General features: G+C 34.7%; 1 protein-coding gene across 3 annotated transcripts in view; it reads left to right on the forward strand.

Annotated features, from left to right (window-relative positions):
- RPRD2 (regulation of nuclear pre-mRNA domain containing 2) overlaps positions 1 to 23,238 on the forward strand; it is a 93,672-nt gene that overhangs the window by 63,090 nt on the left and 7,344 nt on the right. For 2 of the 3 annotated variants that reach the window (XM_036905264.2, XM_036905262.2), the window contains 8 exons: positions 1,168 to 1,268; positions 2,116 to 2,193; positions 3,455 to 3,507; positions 4,132 to 4,258; positions 5,667 to 5,842; positions 16,868 to 17,150; positions 18,405 to 18,665; positions 20,160 to 20,357. In XM_036905264.2, the coding sequence (XP_036761159.2) occupies positions 1,168 to 1,268; positions 2,116 to 2,193; positions 3,455 to 3,507; positions 4,132 to 4,258; positions 5,667 to 5,842; positions 16,868 to 17,150; positions 18,405 to 18,665; positions 20,160 to 20,357 (1,277 nt within the window). The remainder of the gene's footprint in view (positions 1 to 1,167; positions 1,269 to 2,115; positions 2,194 to 3,454; positions 3,508 to 4,131; positions 4,259 to 5,666; positions 5,843 to 16,867; positions 17,151 to 18,404; positions 18,666 to 20,159; positions 20,358 to 23,238) is intronic. The other variant, XM_036905263.2, reaches the window with a different exon arrangement.

A 23,238-nucleotide genomic window follows, 5' to 3' on the forward strand; every position in this document is an offset into this window, starting at 1 on the left:
CTATATACATATTTTTATAATGAGAAGAATGCTATCAACATAAAAGTAGGAAAAGAAAGAAGAAAAGGCTGTCCACTGTGGCTCGTAAGTCTCTAGAAAATACAATTTTCCAGAAGATTAATACAATTTTCTCTGTTGCCTGTACATGCTGTTACTAGGCAAAAGAAAAAAAAAGTCCCTTGTGAACACATGATGTTATGGAGTCATAGACTCTGAAAGCGGCCAAAAAGTTGACATAGCTCAGTTTTTTATCTCCAGTTTCCATATGGGTTTGGATTCACTTGGGGAGAGGTTAAGTTCCCGAGTTTTTTTCTTTTTCTTTTTTTCTTTCCCTTTTTGTCTTTTGACACATCTGTTAATGTTAGAAATGTCGTCAGTTCTTTGGTGGATCTGTTAGAATGAAATTTATTTCCCTGTGACTTCATGCCCATGTCCTTGTTTTGCCTCCTGGGATCACACAGAACCACGATTTGGTTCCTCCTCTTTATAACAGTTTTGCATCCCTGAAATTGTTTTTCTGTTTCTTTTACAGTTCCACATAAGACATGATTTTAATTTTTGCTCCCTCATAATTACTTGTCAAGCACTTCTACTTTAACACTTTTCTTCCTAAGTAAGGTGGCCAACCTGACACAGAAGCCCATTGGGAGGCAAACAGTAAAGTGATACTCCTCACCTCCCTCATCTAGATATGTATTCTTGCAGTATTAGTTGATAGCTTTTTGGAAAACATGTTACAGCATGTGATTGATTCATGATTACACCAAGCCTTTAAGAAAAAGCAAATGTTATAGCATTGCTTAAACATTGTCTTCTAATTCTGAACCAGTACAATTTGTTTTTTGGACCAGGTTCTTCCTTGCTAGATTTCATCTTACTAAATACAACCTATCTTTTGGGATGCCAGTTAATGAGCACATTGATTAGCTCTCTCAACTTCATGTACGTCAGAAAGTTCATTATGTCATCCAAAGCTTCGTGTATGTCATTAATAAGAAATATTGAATAACGAGTGTTGGATTTTAGTGCTAGACACTAGAAAAAAAATTTTAAAATAAACATCAGAAGATATTTGGAAAATAATTTTGTTGACAACTTTATTTTCAGATTTCTAGATTTAGATATAAGTTCACATTTTTGTATGTCTGTCTTTTTCTTTCTCTTCAGGGATCCATCTGTCTCGAAGTCTGTAGAACGAATCTTTAAAATCTGGGAAGACAGAAATGTATACCCAGAAGAAATGATTATGGCATTGAGAGAAGCTTTGAGTAAGTGTCTTTTCTCTCCTAAAAGAAAGATTTGACTCATTGTTCTAAAGTTATGTATATTTTATAGATCTGGTCCTATTGCTTAATAACGAAAAATAAAGTTTTGGATCTGGCCCTGTTTAAATACTTAGAAAAATCTGTTTGAATTAACATTTAAGTAGAATTGGTTTTGGGAGGGTTGGATTTTGTTTATCAATTACAGAAGGTCAAGCATATTTAAAGTGATTATGGCCATCTGATTACTTTCCTGCCTTTTCTTTACTTTAATTGAATGTTTTAAATTGTTCATTTTTTGTGTTTAATAAATATTGCCCTGTCTTCTTACTGTTGGAGACTTTTTGGACAGGGTTTCAGTTTTCACTAAGCTATTTTGGTAGTAAGCCTATATTGGCATTCTTCAGTCTCTATTTTGGTTTAGATTTGCAGTAAGTTGTGCACCTGTTTTTTAAAAGTTATCTAGTTCCATGTATTAGATGCATGTAATTAAGCCATTGAGTAGAAGTTGGTGATATCTGATACCATGATTTGACTAGAAATTTGCTTTAAGAATAACATCTTCTAAGAAGCTGTTAAATTCTTCATTTGAATATGTTGACTGGTATTTTTTAAGCTTCCTGCCCTATTCGCAAAATCAGTAGCTTCATTAGTTACAGAAATCATCTTTATATGACAGCTTCTTAGATCTGGTGGGTGTTTTTATTTTTTTTAATAAAAATGAAAGAAAAGGAAAGAAAGAAACAACACAGTCTTGGATTGCCTTTTTTCATGCTGCAACTTTTGACACTGAAGTGGACCTACGGAACATCTTCCCATAATACCAGATTGCAAAAACTGAAATGTTTTCCAGGTACTACTTTCAAAACTCAGAAGCAGCTGAAAGAAAATCTGAACAAACAACCGAATAAGCAGTGGAAGAAATCACAAAGTAAGGAACAAAATCTCAACTAATATAAAATAACCTCTTTTTGGAGCAGAAGAAAATGTAGACCATTTAACCTTGTACCTGGCATAAACCATAGGCAAGCCTGTGTTTTCCAGGCCTGGGAGGCTCCCAGTGACTTATACTAAACAAGCCATCATGGAGTTAACTTCTTAAAAAAAAAAAAAGAACTACTTTTAAACAAACGAAATGCAGAGAAAGGGTTTAAGTGAGTGAAGATTCAAGAGTAGTTGGGGGGTTGAAAGAAGAAAAAAAAACAGCCTAGTGCCCAGGCTTGCTCTCAGGTTCAAAGATACATGAGGTTAGAGCAGCTGGCAGTAAATATATGCAGAGCTGAAGAGGAGACTGGGCATTGAGAAGCATTTCTGTGGGAGCCATGAAATCCTTCAGATGTGGGGTTGCACTCTGCCAGATTAGACATGGGCCTCAAATCATGGCCAGAAACTCAGTCTGTAACAGGAACTCATGCTGTGTTTATCGTGTTTACCCAGCATGAGATCAAGGGAGTGGAATACTGCATGTAATAGGTCACTGTGGGCCAAACTGAGGAATATTGAGAAAGACTTGATGGTGTGGAGGGAGCAAGGTAAAAGACAGAATTGGGAGGTGAAACAGGACACTTGGGATGGTTTTACTCCAGCAAGCATATGATGTTTGTCATGATTAAGAGAGTCCTCTGACATCTTTTCAGTTATAAGTTGCATGCATGCTTAGGAACAACAAGAGTCATCATTTCAGCCAAAGTTCAGCCACAGTTGTCAAGTACTTAGAACTTTCCCTGTCTATTTTTGCTGTGAATTGAGTTAGCAGAAAAAGAAATCCAAAGCTAAATTCATAGGAATAGAGTTGATGTTTTTAACTAATTTTCTTCAGCTATTGCTCAGGATTAATTGGATATCCTGCTCTTGAACACTCTTAATTTGAAGTATTGAGATCTTATACTCAGTCAGACTAGGAAAAAAGATACTGTATGTATCTCAGTATCTCCAAATCAGTACTTCTAGGACTTTATGATTTAAAGGGTCTATTGGAGGTAAGTAGGTTAGACCTATCTAGACAGTATATATTGACAGTGCCTGGGACTGTTTTGAATTTGTATTCCACTATTTAGGAATTATGATTTAAATATGCATGTTTGATGTATGTTCAAAGAGTATACCCTTAACTGTAGAGCTGAAAACTTTTCTGAATATTTGTCAGCTTTTTCTGTCTGTATTCTCAGTAACCTTTTGTTTAATTCCAACAGCATCCATGAATCCAAAAGCTGCTCTCAAGTCTAAAATAGTTGCTGAATTTCGAGTAAGTTACAGAATATGTTTAATATGTTAAGGCATTTTTCACCCCATTTGTGTTACAGTTTCCCAGTATAGTCCAGTAGGATTTTTTTTTTCCAGTAGGATTTTTTTATTCAGTTGTACATAAATTATATTTTAAACATATTTGAACTGTTCTAAAGGAATCTAGATTGTGATCAGATTACTTGGAGTTTTATCTGTTCCCCTAATGGAAAAATAACCTTCCAGAGTATCTGTTACCAGCTGAGTTCTGTACTAAACTCCCAACAAGGGGTTCATCTTTCTATGAAGCTCTACTAAATTAGAATTTGCTAAGAGTTAAATATAAGAAGACTGTGTTTATCTAGTGAAAATTTAAAGAAGATACAAATGGACCCTTTGTTTCAGTCTTACCCCATATCCATAAATTAGCTTTGAATAATTCAGGAAAGGATCTTTTAAAGTATATAACTGAAAATAATGGTTTTGACATGAGAAATTTTATCGATATCCTTGATTTCATGAGGAAATATGTAGGATGTTTTTCCTCTCACAGTTTTTTTAGGTTTTAGTCATGTTTAATTTTAACAAAGAAAGCTAGAATAAATAATGATCTCATAAATGAAATGTGACACTGGTCTGTGTTCAGTCTCAGGCCCTCATTGAAGAGCTGTTGCTATACAAGCGCTCAGAAGATCAGATAGAATTGAAGGAAAAACAGCTGTCAACTATGAGGGTGGATGTATGCAGCACAGAAACTCTCAAATGCTTAAAAGGTAATGTTTTTATCTTTTTAAATAGGATAACTGAGATTTTCTTTCCAGAGCTGTCATTTTCAAGTACAGACTGGTTTCTCCCATAAAGAGAACCTTAGGTTATAGAGATGAATTGTGGCACCTCTGCTTTCCCAGGCAGTGATTTCATTCATAAAAATTTCATAAGTAAATTCCAGTCCTTCACATTGTACACCTTAAACTTACATAATGCTTTATGTTGATTATATCTCAATAAAGCTGGAGAAAAAAATAAATATAAAAAAATAATAACAAATAAATTCTGTCCTTTTCCTTACTTCTCGTGGTTTCATGGTGTGTATTGGGTTATATATGGACAGGTATGTTTCACATGTGTGATTAACTGATTTGGGTATGTTCTTTAATAAGGTCATTGTAATGCTTCATAAAATCTAGTTAGTTGCCCTCTTTTCCTTACCTTGTAAATTATAAATAATAGTCATATTAATAATTGATTAGAATGTAAATCTCAGGAAGATTATTTGTTCATTGCTATATCCCAGTGCCTAGAGCAGTGCCTGGTACATAGTAAGCATTTGCTAAATATTTTTGAAATAATTGAGAAAATGATCAGCTATTCATTTTGGCACCTATTTCGTTCTTGCACCGTGCTTTGAATTTTACATGTTATCTGATTTAATCCTCCCACTAACCCAGAGCATATTAAAAACCTCAGTTTTTTACTTCAGAAATCTGAGACTTCATAAGGAAACAAGTAGCTTGCCCAAATTACACAGCTGGTAAATGGCAAAGTCAAAATTTGTAACTTTACTTAGAGTCGTATTCCAGCAGTCACTGGAAAGGAAGTATATACTTAGGAGAGTAAGAAGTGGTTTGTAATGTCACTACTACTACTACTGTTGAAAAATTCATGACTTGCCCTCTTCTGATATGAAATTATCAAGGATCTTCATACAGGAAAGAAGAATTTTTAGTGTGATACACCCAGAGGTAATTTTATCTTTACTTCTTCTGAACCTCCATTTTATCGAAGAAATGCATTTTGTTACATTCTGTAGTGTAAAAGTTAATGATACAAGTGAACAGAATTGAACCTCATCCTGTCACTCCTAATTAGCAGTGTGGCATCAGATTTCTGAAGAAAGGATCAACAAACTTTTAGTTGAACTTTGTCTTTACCTTAATTACAGATGTCTTTGTGATGTACTTTTGTTTCACTCTAGCAGGTTCAGTGATTATTTTAGTAAACTGTTTTGTAATATTTATGATTTGGAGAATTTTCTTTAAGGTGAAACTGTGAGACTAAGAATGTTACAAAGGCAGCAAGAACAGGTTTACAGATTATCTTTAGAAAGGATTTTCTTCAAAACATTACAATTTTTACTTTTTTGTTTTGGTCCTGAAATGAATATTTCCTTCGTTATTTTAGATAAGACAGGTGGGAAGAAGTTCTCCAAAGAATTTGAAGAGGCAAGTTCCAAGCTAGAAGAATTTGTGAATGGATTAGATAAGCAAGTGAAAAATGGGCCCTCACTAACAGAAGCACTGGAAAATGCTGGAATTTTCTATGAAGCACAATACAAAGAAGTAAAAGTGGTGGCCAATGTAAGTAATAATCAAAGCTATCTTGCAACGATTGCTTACTACATTATATATTAGTGACTGTTGATGTGTGTTATCTAACTATATGAGGATAAGCATTATGATCTGCAGTTCACAGATGAAGTTACTTTTGAAGGGGGTTAGTAACCTTGTACATGGTAATGCAGCTATCAAGTGAAGGAGTCTAAATTAAGACTTGGTCCTTTCTGATGCTAAAGCTTAAGGGATACCCTGATGATTAAACTGTAAACTAAAGACTTATGTCAGCATTTCAAAGGGTGTATGCCAAGTTACATACAGGATATAAAATTGGGTAGAAGTATGTATACTTTTTTTTTAACCAGGAAATTATATGGGAACATTCTGTTACTAAATTTCATCAACTGAATTAAGGTCTCTTTGTCTCTACCTCCACTGGAAGAGGGGTTGATAATTGGACATTTGTCTAATGGCCTCTAAAAGAAACTGTCCTTTTTTTTTTTTTTTTTTTTGCTGTTATTTTATAGAAGATGTTATTGATTATAAATCCAGTATAATGGTATTGTGAAGATTTCAGATAAAACTGTCCATTTTATACTTAATTTTTTTGTAGTTTTAATCACTGTATATGGTCATAAAAGCATGTGGTAGTATAGACCCACCATTCCTAGAAGCAATCTCTTAACTCATTTAGCTTTTTTTTTTTTTCTGGCATTTGCCTTCATATTTCTGAATATGTATTATTATTTCCTGATATATGCTATTTAAGAAATATCTACTAACTTCTTGGTATAATGAATGAGGATTTAGCGTATGCTCACCTGCCTTCCTCCCCCTTCTTCCAATATCAAATAACAGGTTTACCTTTGTAAGTTGAAATACTATATTTACTATTTTTTGACCACTAACTGTAGACTCCCCACGTTGTAAATGAGGACATTAACTTCCCTATCCTTTCCCATTAGTTTTCATCTGTTCCTTCAGTTTCTTAACTATACTTTTACATTGTCAAGGTTTAATATTTACATTCTATTCTGTAATCATAATTCTTACTTCCTGCTCTAAAGGCTGAAAATTAATAAAGCTTACAATTGTGTAAGCATTGTTCCCTGCAAGGTCGTATGGTAACTATAGTTATGTTAGAGATTTTTTTGTGTGTGTTGTTTGCCTTCTTACAGCCTCTTTTTTTTTTCTTCTAAATTCTCTCACATTAGATACACTGAATCTACCTTTTCCTCCAGTGACCTCCCTACCTGACTGAACTTCATTTGTCCTGTTTTAGGTATCTAGATCATATCCTAGGACTGCTCTTCACTAACATTCTGAGTTGAGCCCTCTGTTTTTAAGATTCTTCTTTTCTTGGTTGTCTCCTGTTTTGCTGGAGCACATCCTCAGTTTACAAAAAAAAGTTTGCACAGAGATAAATTTTCTCAGTCCTTATATCTAAAAATGTCTTTATCCTGTTTTCACATTTGCTTTGATGACTTGGTGGTTGAAAATCATTTTCCTTCACAACTTAGGAGGAATTACTCCATTATCTTTAGTATTGATGTGAAGTCTTTACAAGAGCCTTTGTAGGTGACTTTTTTTCCTGCCTAGAAGCTTTTCAGGACTTCATCCATGATGGTCTGAAATTTTTATAATGATATGTCTACATGTGAGGCTTTGTTTTTCATTCGTATCAGTTACTTAGAGGGTTCTTTCAGTCTAAAGACTGTTTATTCTTCAATTCTGGGATAATTTTTTTCTGTCCTATGTTCTCATGTTTTCTCACCTTGATCTTTTTGTTCAGCTTTTTAGAAGATACAGTCTTTTTTCCCCTGTAGTTATCTTTTTTTTTCTTGACTAAAAATAATGCTTTTTAAAAATAACGGATTGTCTAGTAAACATAATGTTCCTCATGTAATTGTAGATTAATGGTACCAAAGTTTTTAAAAAATTAAAAATAAATAACAAATTAATATTTATAATAGAATACCAGTTTGATCTAATGTATTACCAAAAGCATAATATAGTTAAGTAAAGAAGGTCTTTCTCTTTCATGAGTCTGGCTTTCCTCAAAAATCAGATAATATCTCTTTGTACATTAATATTTAATAATGGGGTATGAAAAACTCGGTTGGAGTCTCTGTAGGTAGGGATCTACTCTTGGGTTTAACCAGTAAAGTCTGTGTAGGTGAGGAGACGGCTGTTAATGTGGGAGGAACTCTAAATGTCAGAAGACTAAAGTCTTTTTTGCCAGGACATTTTAACTCTTTAGAGAAGACCTCGTCTTGTGTGACTGGGGCACAGTGCCTCCTTGGCTGCCAAGTATGAAGACTGCAGAGGGGCTGGTATTGGGTGTTTGGTAGTCACACTTTAATTATCCTGATTTCACCCCTACTACTCACTACACCCTTTTATACTCATCATTTCCTGGATAAAAGCTTCTCAGGGATTCTGAAGGATAGACCAGCTCCTTTCCCTGCTGTAGGTCCCTTTTCTTCATACTCCTAACCTTGTTCTCCCCACCCATCCCTCATTGCTTCTTACTCTTCCACCCACTTTGTCTTCTGAATATTCTTAGAAATCTTTTTCTCAGGTATGCTTTTTGTTGTTGGTTAATACTTTTATATTCCTTTACTGTTCATTTTACAGGAGTCCTGGAAGGGAGAGACAGTAAATGGGAATAGTCAATTCACCGTTTTAACCCAAAAGACCATTTTATAATTTTTTAAGTAGTGACCTATGATTACTTACTTAGGAAATCATATAAAATCATTTAATATACTTTGGAGGATCCTCAGCAAATGGCTGGGAGAAGTTTATTCAGCAAGTATTGAGCACTCATAATTGCAATTCTGTGTGATAAATGCTGTAGTAGAAGGAACTACACGGTGCTATGAGATCAGATAGACTCTGTGCTTTTAGCTAATTTGGGAGTGAGGATGGAAGATACGGAAAAAAATTTCCCAAAGGAGCTGAACTCTGGAATTGCAGTAATTAGCTAAGTGAAGGCCCATATTATCTGAAGGGCATTTTCAAAAGCATGGGAACATAAGAGCATGGCAAAATTGGTGAACTTGAGAGTAATTTCTTATAACTGGCTTATATGATGAAATAATATGATGAAATAAAACTGAAGAGGTAGTTAAGAACAGGGTTCTGAGAGGTCTGTATTTATTCTAAGGTCTTTGAATTTTACCCTGAAAGCAGTGGGAAGCCATTGTAGGATTTTAATTTTGCAGGTGGTGTGATCAAGTTTGCATTTTAGAGTCAAGATAACAGAATAGAAAATACGAGAATAGTAGAAGTAGGGAGGCAAGTTAGGTTATTGAAGTAATCCAGGTGGACTTGTTTTGAAAACCTTAAACCTCTAAGCAATATTTTCAAAAAGATTTTGACCATAATCTACAAGAAAGAGATTTTATATGAAAACTGAGAACCACATACACATGCATGTGCATATACATATGGCAAAAGTTTAATGAAATTTACTCATACACAATACTCTGGGAGATACTCTTCTGCATTATTTTATTTCTTGTACTTCATCTAATTTCTTAAGATAAATATGTAGGTAATTGATTTTTAGCGTTTTTAGTGTCTGTATATATTTAATACAGTGCATTTCCCTCTAAGCTGCATCTCATAAGTTACTCTATTTAAGGGTATCTTACAAACAGCATACAGTTGGATCTTGTTTTTGTTTTACTGTTTTTTAGTCCAGTGTAAGTCTTTGCCTTTTAATAGGAGTGTGTCTCCCATTTATTGATGTGCTTGAGTTTGTCTACTATCTTGATACTTGTTTTCTAATTGTCCTATTTGTCCTTTGTTACTTCTCTGCCCCCCCTTTTTTTTTTAATTAATCAAGTAATTTTTAGATTCCATTTTATGTCTTCTTTTTGCTCTCTCCCTCCTCCCATCCCTTTCTTCTTTCCTCCCTGTCTCTCATTCTCTCTTAGTGGTTGGCTCTGGGGATTATAATATACATCCCTAATTTACCACCTTAAGTCACCTTAATTTTTAATATTTGTATCTTGGTATTATTTTTATTATAATACCTTAAATTAATACCCTGTCACATATATACAATGTAAGAACTTCATGAAGGTTGGGTTACCTTCCCCTGGGTCTTCATACTATTAACCGTTTTACTTATATTTTATATAGTTTATAATTTCTGTCATTTTTCTTAAATAGTCAATAGACTTTTAAAGAAATTAAGGGGAAAAATATTTAATATTTACTCACATATTTACTATTTCTCGTGTTCTTCATTCCTTTTTGCAGATTAGCTTTTCCATCTAGAATCATTTCCCTTCAGCCTGAAGCCCTTACTTAGGATTTCTTAGAGGGTAGAAATGCTGGTGATGAAGTTTTCAGATTTCATTTATCCAAAAATGTATTTTGCCTTCATTTTTGAGAAGTATTTTCTCTGGATACAGAATTCTAAGTTGACAGTTTTTATCTTTAATACCTAAAAATGTTACTCCCATCTAGTATCCCTTATTGTAATGAGATGCAATTGTGCCTAGGTTATTCTTCTTTGTAGTTACCTGCTTGGGATTCTCTGGTCATTTTGGATATGTGGCTTGATACCTTCCCTCAGTTTTGGAAATCATTTGACCATTATCTTTTCAAGTATTTCTTCTCTTCCATTCTCTCCTACTGGCACTCCAGTTACATTACCCATGTGGTCTTAGATTTCTGCTTTGTTTTATTCATTTTTCCCCACCTCTCAACTAATTTTTGGCTAATTTATATTTACCTGTTTTCGAGTTCAAATATTTTGCTGAGCACAGTCGCTAAGAATACCCATCTACTGGAGTTTATTTAAGATAATGTATTTTTCAGTTCTAGAATTTTCATCTGGGTCTTTCTTAGAGCTCCTTTTCCTCTTACCATCTATTCATCCATTCTTCACCTTTTTGTAAATTATTTATAATCACTGTGTTAAAGACCTTGTATGTTAGTTCTAATGTCTGTGTCATCTCTAGGTTTACTATTAACTGATTATTCCATGATTATTTTTGGTGTATTTTAATCATAACTATATTTTGTCTCTTGTCTAAGAATTTATTTTATTATGGACCTTTTGGGTGATAATTGTGGAGACTCTGAATTATGTCATTTTCCTTTAAAAGGAACTAAGTTTTTTCTAGCAGTCATGTAACTTATCAGTGGATTGCTATTGGCCTTCATGGGGTGGAGGTGTTGTCGTTGCCTCTCCAGTTTGGCAGCATATAAATCCTACACTCCGTCTTCACAGGCTATGGGCAGCTGTTGAAATCTCTGCTCAGACCTTTAGCTTTCTAGCTGCTATTTCTTTTGGGTTCCTTGGAGGTACCATCAAAAGAACTATATCTACCATTCTACTTAACATGTTTTTATTGTTGTATATTTTAATTATACATATGTGTACATACAAACACATATATATTCTGCAGTTTTATGATAGTCAGTGTTTATTAGACTTACCTTTTTTATTGCACTGCATCTTTGATCCTCCATCTGGGATAATTTTGCCTCTGTTGAAGCATATTCTTTAGACTGTCTTTTACTGTATATATGATGGTGGCAAACTCTTAAAATTTGCTGATTTGAAAATGTCTTTTTTCACTGGGTGAAGAATTCTAGGTTGGTAGTTACTTTCTTTGAACACTAAAGATATTTATTGTCTTGAGGATGTCTATCATTTCAGTGGAAATCAGCTGTCAGTCCTAATTTTCCTTCCTTGAGTATCTTTTTTCTCTTGCTGCTATTACTATTTTCTCTTTGTCTCTGGTTTTTTAGTAGTTATACAGTGATGTACCTAGGTGTAGATGTCTTCATATTCGTCTGGTTTGGGGTTTGCAGAACTTTTTGAATCCATGGTGTATTAGTTTATTTGGGGTGCTATAACAAAGTATCTTAGACTGGGTGACTTAAACAACATTAATTTATTGTCTCATACTTACTGAAGCTAGAGGTCCAAAATTGAGGTATTAGCAGGGCTGATTCTGAGGGCTGTGGGGGAAGGGTCTGTTCCTGTCTGCTCTCTCTGACTTCTAGATGACCATTTGTGCCATATATGTCTTCACATTGTCTTCCCTCTGTATGTGTTTGTGTGTCCAGATTTCCCCTTTTTTTAAAGGGTACCAAGTCATATTGGATTAGGGCCTATCCTAATGACCTCATTTTAACTTGATTACCCCCGTAAAAACTATTTCCAAATAAGGTCACATTCTGAGGTACAGGGTTAGAACTTCAACATACAATTTTGGGGGGACACAATTCAATTCATAACAAATGACATGATGTCTTTCATAAATTTGGGTAATTCTCAGCTATTAACCACTTCAAGTAGTGTATTTATTACATTCTTTCTTCTCTCCTCCCAGAACTCTACTAGTATGTGTATTAGATCTCATTACTGTGTTCCAAATGTCTTTTCATTTTCCTTTCTGTATGTTCCATCCCTTTTCTCTCAGTGCTTCTTCCTTCTAGATATTTTTCTATTAGCCAGTCTTCTGTTTCATTAATTCCCTCTTCTCCTCAAATGTTATTTATTGTTAAATCCATCAGTTAATTTTGGTTGGCTAATTTTTCTGTTTTGGAATTGCTGTTTGATTTTTTTTTTTTAGAAAGAACTCACTTTTCTGGTAAAATTCTGTTGATCTATTTTCCTCTTCTCTTTCCTTTTTTTTTTTTCAGTCTTCTTTTTTTATCTTAAAATATTCTCAGACTTAAATATCTTAAGTACAAATGAAGACCTTTTTTTCTTGAATCATTTGAAAGTAAGTTGGTGACACCCTATCACCCCCAAATATTTTCATGTGTATTTTCCTACCAGATAATTATATTCATAACTATGAGGTATAGCTGTTTAATCAGGAAATTGATATTTTGACACACTATTATCATCTAATACTGAGACCCTATTCAGGTTGATCAGTTTTTATAGCTAAAGATCTCATCCAGAATCACAGGTTGCATTTATTGCATTTCTTTTTCTTTTCCTTTTATCTGGAACAGTTCCCCAGTCTTTTTCTTGACTTTCACAACGTAAATATGTTTAAAGATTATAATTCAAATATTTTGTACAGTGTCCCCCAATTTGGAATTATGTGACATTTCTTTGTCATCAGATTAAGGTTATAAATCTTTAGTAGGAGTATCATGGAAGTGATGGTGTTCTCATTTCATCCTTTTGTTTAGTACGCAAGTTTGATTTGTTTCACTACCTATAATATTCTCTTTGATATCTTATTAATGTGACATTTTCCAGGCTTGTCCATTGAAAAGTTTTTCCCTTGTAACTGCTATGGGTTCAGTTGGTACCCTAAAAAAGATACATTGAAGCCCTAACCACCTAGTATACGTGAATGTGACTTTACTTGGAAATAGGGTCTTTGCAGATGTATTCAGGATAAGGCCATTAAGGTGGACCTTAATCCAATATAACTCTTGTCCTTCTAAGAGGATGGAAATTTGGAGACAGAATCACACAGGGAGAAGGTCATGTGTCAACACAAATACTTTAGTGATGTAGCTGCAAGCCAAGGAATGCCAAGGGCTGGTGGCCACCACCAGAAGCTGGGAAAAGGGAAGCATTCTGCCCATCTCAGAGAAATCATAGCCTTGCTGACACCTTGATTTTGGACTTCTAGTCTCTAGACTTATGAGATAATAAATTTCTGTTGTTTTAAGCCACTCTGTTTGTGGTACCTTAGTACCACAACCCTAGAAAACTAATATAGTAATTAATGAGTGTTCTGTGGGGAGGTATTTTGAAACTATCTAAATTTCTTGTTCCTCATCAGACTTTCAATTTAATTATTTATGTATATCAGTATGGATTTACAGAGTCCTATCCAATGTTTTAATTCATTTCTACTGATAATTATTTTGATGCTCAAGTTGTCCCAGATTTGGCCAGTGGGAGCTCCTTTCAAACTGCTTTATGTGTTCTTTTGACATGTCTCCATCATTTTTTGAGTATTTCCTTACTTTTGGAATAAGGTATTACAGGCTCATCTTGCATTTCACTGCCCAGCCCTGGAATCAGTCATTTCTCCAAGGAACCCTGGTTCTTTTTAGTAAAAAAAAAAAGTATTAGAAACCAAGATCTGAGTACAAGGTGTACCTGTTGCTGTTGGAATCACTGCTGCCAGACCGTGTAGTGTAGACAGAGCTAGGAAATACATGTATGCATATACATGGTTAACCATATATACATACATTTACATCTGTATTTCTGTATCTCTCTATATATATTGAAAACCACGAGTTTTCACTGTTACCTCCAGTCCCAAACCCAACACCATAAGGTTCATTCTAGTTTCCTTCCTTTCCACATTAGTAATTGCTTTCTCTAACAGTGCAAAACCTTGGTCCCCTTATCTTCAGCATAACCTCTTATGTGTTAAATCCCCTTGTGTGTAGCCAGTGTCCCAGCACTTCTGTCCCTCCCCGGCCACTTCTGTGGGCTTTCTCTTTATCTTGCTTAGGCTTCAACATCCCATGCAATGTCTTCCTCCCATGCAGACATTTTCGTCACCCCATTTTGGCTCCATTATTTTAACTCTAGACACCAAGCCTTCCTGTTAAGCTCCAACTAATGGATTTTGGACTGGATTGTTTAAGAAAGGATTTTTCTTTATTTTTTTGAACATATAAAACGCAACTATTTGGTTTTTATCAGGTAATTCCGGTATTGGTTTCACCTGTTATGAGTATTTCGATTGTCTGTTTTTTCTTTTAGGTCATTTGGTCCTATCTCTTGGCATGCCTCCTAATTTTTTATTATTCAGTAATAAACTGAACATTGAATATGAAAGTATTTACAGAGTCTCTGGGTGACATATTTTCCTCTGAGAGGATTCACCCTTTGCAAGGCAGATACTGTTGAGAGCTGACCATGTTAAGCAGATAAGAAACTGAACTGACTTAAAGCTGAACTGCAGTTTGGCCAAGTCTTTATCTTCCAGTTCATCCCAGCTTCTAGGACACAGGTTTTTCCCACTGAGAGACTGGCCTGTTCACTAGGGCCCCTTCTCCACTGTATGATTTGAACTGTAATCCTTGTCTCCTCAGCACCATAAGACTGTGTTAAACTCTACTCTGCTTTTCAGAAGTTTTCTGCTTGGCTTATTGATTTCCTTTTTTGCAGCTTCAAATTCAGCAGATATCTTGAAGGAAAAAAATAGCATATTGTTGAGCCAGTTCTGTTCTTCCTTTTTCATCAGAATCTTGACCTTTCAAGTCTCTAGTTTTTATCTAAACAGAACAGGAAGACTGTTAAAAGCTTTGCTTTTTTCTTTATATTTAGTAGTGGCCCACTCTCTTATCCTTCTGCCTGAATTCTCAAATTCTCGCCTAGCTCCCCAAAGTCAGCACAACCCTGAAAAAAAAGGCAGCTGCAGAATGTTATCTTAGCTCTCCTCATGGTTTCCTCCTGCTGAAGGATTTGCCACTTAGGTCTTGGTTGCCTCAGCATTCTCCAGTACATTCAAACAAAACTGTGTGTGTGCGCAAGCATGTATAAATATGTACGTGTATACATCCAGCTTTTCTAGTTGTTCGTGGTGGGAGCATTGCTCTACTACACGCTATTTAATTATAGCCAGAAGCAAAAGCTCAATTCTAGTATATTCTTTTCTGTTCCATTCCATTTTTTAAATAATGCTTCTTGTTTGACTAACCAAAATGATTTCATAATTTGATGGTTCAAGACTTAAGAAGAGTTAATTAGAAAGAGAAAGATACACAGCTTTATGGTATTGGCAATTAAGATGATCAGATCAGAAGGAAATAAGCCAGGTGATCAAGGTTAACATAAAAAATGGTACATCAATCATATTGATTGTATATATCCTTTATATGATTTGATGACTTTACCTCTGTGGTCTGAAAATACCAAGGAGATTCAAGTGAGGGACAGTCTACGAAATACCTTACCAATACTTTTCAAAAACTGTCAAGACCATCAAAAAAAACAAAGAAAGTTGTAACAAATTGTCACAAAAAAGAGGAGCCTAAGGAGACATGACTGCTAAATGTACTGTGGGATTGTGGATAAAATGAAGGTTCCTGTGGCCAGGATTCTCACCTGGCCGGGGTTGACTAGCTCACTACACATGTGTGGGCAATATGTCGTTATTGACTCTATATAAAGAGCTCCGCCCAGTGCTCTGCATGACACGGTGGCACCCCTGCAAGGCTGTAGGATAGCAGAGCAGAGGCTGGAGTGGTGGCAGCGCCAAGGACAGAGGCCCAGAGAATGGCTGTGTGGGCAGAGAGGCCCAGAGGCAAAGACTGGCTTGCTGTGTGCAGACTCACTCTGAGTGAATGAGATTTTAGTGATTGACCTGCCACTGTGGAAATAAAGTTGGGTGTGATCCTTTCACCCCAAGAACATTCTACTGTCATTTCTTGGTCACATTGAATCCATAGTGAACTGGCTTGGGGCTAAAACCCATTGACAAGACAGGTATTCTGCTTGGGATCCTGGAATTAAAAAAGGACATGAGCTAATAACTGAGGAAACCTGAATAAAGCATGGAATTTAGTTAATTAAAATTGGTTCATTCATTGTGACAAATGTATCATACTAATATTAGATGTTAATAAAAGGGGAAGTTAGGTGTGGGGAACTTTCGGTATTATCTTCACAGTAATTTTGTATTCCTAAAACTGTTCTAAAATAAAAAGCTTATTTTTTAAAAAACCAATAGTATTTGACCTTCCAGGCTGTACTTTATTTATGCATTCATTGTCCACCTAGAAGAGTGGTCAACACATTTAGACTCTTGATAAATATTGGTTGGGTGGGTGGATAGGAGAGCAAGGGAGAATGAAGTAGATAACCTCTGAGTTTCTAACTTGGGCAACTGCATGGATGGTAATATTCACTTAAGGAATACAAAAAGCAAAGATTGGAAACTACTGCCTGCTTGACAGATGATGGTATTTTCTTGTTTTGTACCAGTGATATAGTTAACAATAGTGAGGAAATCTGGTCAAAGATTAAATGGTAGTTTCTTGGTCCTTTTCTCAGAAGAGTAAATTCTTCTTTTTCTCTTTTAGGCATACAAAACCTTTGCTAATCGAGTGAACAATTTAAAGAAAAAGCTGGATCAATTGAAGTCAACCCTTCCTGATCCTGAAGAATCACCAGTTCCTTCTCCAAGCATGGATGCTCCTTCCCCAACTGGTTCTGAGTCTCCTTTTCAGGGAATGGGAGGTGAGGAATCCCAGTCACCAACCATGGAGAGCGAGAAGTCTGCCACACCTGAGCCTGTGACTGATAACCGTGATGTTGAAGACATGGAACTCTCAGATGTGGAAGATGATGCGTCAAAAATCATTGGTATGTCCTTAAGTGATTAATAGACAACTTGTTCATTATCTGTTTTGCTTTCCCACCGGTAAATCTATCACAGGTAACTATTAAAAGATAGGTCAACCCTTGTTAAGTTTAGAACACCAGGGTAGCATTACTGTTGGTAGAGCACAGTGGTTCAGGATGCGGTATGCTACAGGGGTTAGGAATCATTGCTTAAGATCTATGCTCTTCATTATGGTAGCCACTTAGCTACATGTGACTATTGAGCAGTTGAGATGTGGCTTGTACAGCTTGAGATATGCTGTAATCATAAAATACACACTGGATTCTAGAAACTTAACTACACAAAAAAGTAAAAATATCCCATTAATTATGTTTATAACTTAGCGAAATGAAAATATCTGGGATATATTGAGATAAATAAAATATATTATTAAAATTAATTTTTATCTGTTTCTTCTTCTTTCTTAATGTGGTTACTAAAAAACTGAAACTTACGTGCCTGAATTATATTTCTGTAGAACAGCTTTTCTCTAGAGGGAGGGGTACTTATACTGGAATTCTTTATTCTCTGTTACTTGACATAAGATTCCAGAGCTACAGTTTGTTAACCACACTTTCGAAATAAACCTGGATTGGTGCATTGTTTCTCTGACATCCCTGCCTTACAATTACTAATATTCTTAATAATAATAATATTCTTATTAATTATAAATGTTTGACTTCTGTTGAATTTAATGTACTGTCCATACAGTGCATAACCTTTACAGTATTTAAAGGAGTATATTGCAAAGGCATCAAGAGTTAAAATACTGCAGTTTCAAATTAATGCTTAACTGCACCCCATAGGCCAATTTCAGAAAGCCAAAGAAAAATAAGATGGTGTACAGAGTTTCTGTCTCTAAGAATGCTCCCAGGTTAATGGAACAGAAAAGACAGTACAAGTTATGACAAAGATATCATTACCAAGAGAATATGAATGGGTGCCAAATAACATGCTTCCAGAAATGTATAAATTTAATACACAGAAGCTTAGATACAAAGAAAACATTAAAGTAAACTGAAAAATGAATTTGGGAATTTTATTTTAAGCAGGTATTAAAGACAGGAAGGATCATAAAGAGTATGACTATTTAGAAAATCAGGAAGTTACTGATTTTTCTTTGAAATATAATACTTTTACCCCCAAATCAGGAAATATTAAGCCATACTCTCTCATATTGGAAGCAGAGTCTGGAAAGTAGTAGGATGTAATATCTCTTTTCTTTATTTGAACAGTAGAGGACAGGAAGGAAAAACCTGTGGAGAAGTCAGCTGTGTCCACTTCTGTATCTACAAAGCCAACAGAAAGCATCTCAAAGGCCTCTTCATGTACCCCAGTGCCTGTGACCATGACAACAACCCCACCTCTTCCAAAACCTGTGAATACTTCTCTTCTGTCCCCTTCTCCAGCATTGGCTTTGCCAAACCTGGCTAATGTGGACCTGGCAAAGATCAGTTCCATCCTTAGTAGCTTGACATCAGTCATGAAAAATACTGGTAAGTAAAACCAGTAAAGAAGGTAAAAAGCTATTGCCACATTTCCAATGGAACCATCAGTCTGGTTCTTCTGTTGACTTTTTAAAATTAAAAGTAATTTTTTAAATTAAAACTAATACATGGTCGAATGTAGTAACCACAGTATTTTTCATGTGAAACCTTCATAAGAATGTAGATACCTTAATAAAAAACAAACAAAAACTAATACATGGTCATTACAGAAACTTAGAAAATTAATAAAGAGATTAAAATAAATATCCATAATCTTACTACCCCAAAGGAAACCAGGTTATATATCTCATCTTACAAATATATGTGTATATGAATGGGGAGATTAAATATTCATAATAATTTTTCTTTCAGTAATTGAAACATACTGCATATACTGTTTTGAAACCAGCTGTTTAATATTTAACCACATATAAATGTTTTTGAAAGTCATTGAATATTCATCTATAGCATTTTAATAGCTATATAGCATTCAGTAATTTATTTAAGCCTTTATTGTTAAACATGGTATGTATCCAATTTTTCACTGTTATAAAGAATATAAAGAATAGTTATTATAAAGGTCTTTTCAATTACAGGTTCATTTCACTGTAATGAACAACCTTGATGCTAAAATTTTATACACAACTCTTCCTAAAATGGTTGATGAAATAGGGCTTTTTTTCTTAATGGAAATTGTAATGAAAATTTACAAAAGTAGAGCACCTCCACATACTCATCACTCATCTTCAACAGTAGAAAAACATGGCCAGTCTTATTTCTGCTATGTCCTGCCCAATCCTGATTATTTGAAGAAAGTCAAAATTATTTCATTTCTTCATAAATACTTAAATATATATTTCTAGAAGATAAAAGCCTCAAAAACAATCAGCATGCAGGTTTTTAAGTCTTTTCATATTATAAAATGATCTCCAAAAATGTACTATTTTATGTACCAAGTATATGAAAGTTGCCATTGTTCTTCAACATGTCCATCACTATTGTATTGTAATCTTTTTGTCAAATTCAGTCTTTAAAAAATCATGTTTTAATTTTCATTTCAAAAGTCAAATTGATTTTATCTTATTTTTATATACCTTTTTTCCTATATTAAAAATCAACCCCGTGTTTTAAAAAGTAACAATATAAAGGAGATTGCGTATATAATCTTATTTTAAAAGCCTTTTCAAAAGCAATAATTTATTAAGCACATAGAATCATGCAGTGGCTGAGTATACAATTGCAATGATTGATCAAAATTAGCCAACAATATTTATTGACCACTATAGAACAATACTTGTTCATTTTATGGGTGTTCCAAGGAGGTGGGAGCAAATCTTAACCTAATTTTCAGAATTTTTCTTTGTTAAAGCCATGATAGGAACCATTTGCGAATCTCACATAGAAGAATTCCTGTTCAACATACCAAACTTTTGAGTGCAGAGTATCATGAATTTAAAGGTCATTTTGAATTGTATTTTCTTCAGTTAATCTTTCTGCCACCAGGGGTCAGTCCTGCATCAAGGCCTTCTCCGGGAACTCCAAGTCCCAGCAGCCTCACCAGTGGCCTGAAAACACCTGCACCTGCTACAACAACATCTCACAACCCTCTGGCAAATATCCTCTCCAAGGTGGAGATCACCCCAGAAAGCATTCTGTCGGCTCTCTCCAAAACCCAGACACAGTCAGCCCCTGCACTGCAAGGTAAACTGATGTGTGCCACAGGGACTTGAATTGTCTCTGGCTTAATCCTAGATTCCATTTCTGAGTAATCCAAAACCATGAAATGTATAATACAATTAGTCCGTTATTCTCTTTATATGGCGCATCTATGAGCTTGCATTTATAGAATTATAAAATGTCAAAGCTGAGAGACACATAAATATCTAGTCTATTCCACTCCTTTTCAGGTGAGGAAGTTAAGGCTCAATGAGATGTTGTAAGCTGCTCAAGGTCACACATCTGTCTATTCAGTGATGAGCGGAGACTAAAAGCCAGATTTCATGACTGGAGTCCAGTATTCTTTCACCTATTCCATGACAGTCCTAAGGGCTGCATTTATCCCAGCTCTTAGTACAGGTTAATGTATGTTGAGATTTACATATTTTAATGTTAACCCAAACTAAAGACAGTAAGAAAGGACATTTTGCTATCAAAAATCTTATGAGACACGAATATCTCTTTCATGTCCTAATGTTTTATAGAGGCCTCCATATATAGATACAGTATATATTTTTTGGTTTTGCCTACCTATAATCTCTACCTTACTTGAACCTCTCTATTCAGTTTTGCTCATTATCTCTTTTTGCCTAGAACTGTCTGCTTCTAACTTTTTTCATAAAGCTTACCTGCTCTCAGTTCTCAGATCCTCCAGATAGCAACACAGCCTTTATTATTAAGTACCTCAGTATAATTACACAATGAATCACCAATACCAGAATATTATCTTCAATATAGCAATTTACTTTATAATTTGATAGCTCTCAACCAGGAGCCTCCAAGAGACATTGGGCAATGTCTGAAGATATTTTTGTCACAACTGGGGTGGAGAGAGGATGCTATTATGGCTCATGGGCTGGTGCCCGGGATGCTACAGGACAGCACACAGTGAAGACTCATTGAGCCCAGAATGTCAGTAGTGCTGAGGTTGAGAAGCCCTGGTTAGTATGTATAGGGAGCTGTTCAGATACATGAGTTTTTCTTACTTCCTGAACTGTTCTCTAAGTGTGAATTAGCCAAGCACTGTGTTATAGTGAACTTTGTCTTAAAATATAGGAGAATGCCCCCTGTTCTGAGAGAAATCTTCTGCATACGTGGATGTTTTATTGCCCTGGTCTAGCTTGGATTAACACATAGTCTACAGGCACACACCTGATCATCTACATTTGCTCTCTTACAACACTAAACTATGTTTTCTACCTTTATCTTGTATCTACCTACCACTTCAGCATTTTATTAAAAATAATAATAATAAAGAGGGAAATGTGGTATCCACATATAAATCAAGTATAAAAACCAAATGAGTATTCATATTTGAACTGACTGTTTAGAGTTCATAATGCATGAGCAAAACCGAAAGTTTCTGTGATGACTGCCCTTGTACTGTTCACTGTAACTTATTCATTATGTAAGAATTTGTTCTACATGTAAGAACTTGTTTGTTATGCCTCAGAAGATTGGAGACTGACGAAAATTAGGCTTGGGGTGGATTAATGATTGTGCATTGAGCATTGACTCCCCTATACAGAATTTTATTGTCATTAACAACCATTTGATCAATAAATATGAGAGATGCCCTCATAAAAAAAAAAAAAAAAAAAAAAAAGGACAGACTTCCAATGGTAAAATAAATAAGTAACCGGGATGTAATGTATAGCATAAGGAATATAGTCAAGATATTGTAACAGCTTGGTAGGGTGATAGCTGGAACCTAGAATTATGTATATAAATGTTTTACCACTGTGTTGTACACTTGAAACTAATGTAATGTAATACTATGCGTCAACTACCCTTCAATAAAAAATAATTATTAAAAAAAATATATATATATATAGGAGAATGTTGTGACATAGCACCAAATACTGTTAAATAATTATCCACATCTCCCGTATACTGGCACTAGCCATAGAGAATAATACTTCACTGGATATCCTCTACTAATTTCAGGGATAATGAGTTTGAGAGATTGGTATGTTTATGACTTCTCTCTTTTAGTCCTTCTTCTACCATCATCCTATAGTTACAGTAGAACCTTGAATTCTTCACTTATATTTTATTGTATTGTGTGTGATTGTGTCACCCACAGCCCTTTAATGACAGATTTTCAACACACAGTGACTTCAGTGGACCAAGGGCCATAGAGTATGGCTTGTTAAGATTGAAGAAAAGTAATATTTAGTAGTAAGAAACTATTCATCTATTATCAGAAATCTAAGTAGTATCTATCTTAACAAAATGATTTTTGAAGAATTTATCCCACAATTTCTGAAAGATACTGAAAGATATGCTGAAATATCTTTGAAATATCATATGACATTATATATTTTAGTGCTTGAGGACTTCTGCTTTGGTAAGATAGCCAAGAAACTTTTTGGAAGTGAAATACAGATTTTTTTTTTTTTCGGTCAGGAGGATAATAATTGAAGTAAACTATTTCGGTTATTCGGATATTACTGAATATTGGACAACAGTAAAAACCACATACCATTTTTTAGAATTAGATGGCAGGTAAAAATGCCACAAAGATGGAGCAGTCTTAAAATTCTTCAGACCTTAAATCTCTTAGCAAATATGGATTAAAGTTAAAATTTTGAAGTATCACATGAAATACTATTTTCTTTCACTATATCATTATGAAGGAAAACAGTCGATGTATGATTAAAAGCTTTAAATCTGGGTAAAGTATATAAAAACTTCCTACTTACAACCAAAAATTGGGTAAATTTTCCAAAATATGGTCAGATTTATAGGACCTTCTGTTACCTTTCTGTCAAGTTTTTTCCTAAAAAATTTCCTGTAGGAGCAATTTGCTTTGGTGGATATCAGCCTTTGCCCAAAGAATTTCTTCTCAGTGCTTCTGAGGTTT

This window comes from Manis pentadactyla, chromosome 4 (genome assembly GCF_030020395.1).
Source record: "Manis pentadactyla isolate mManPen7 chromosome 4, mManPen7.hap1, whole genome shotgun sequence".
Taxonomy (NCBI): domain Eukaryota; kingdom Metazoa; phylum Chordata; class Mammalia; order Pholidota; family Manidae; genus Manis; species Manis pentadactyla.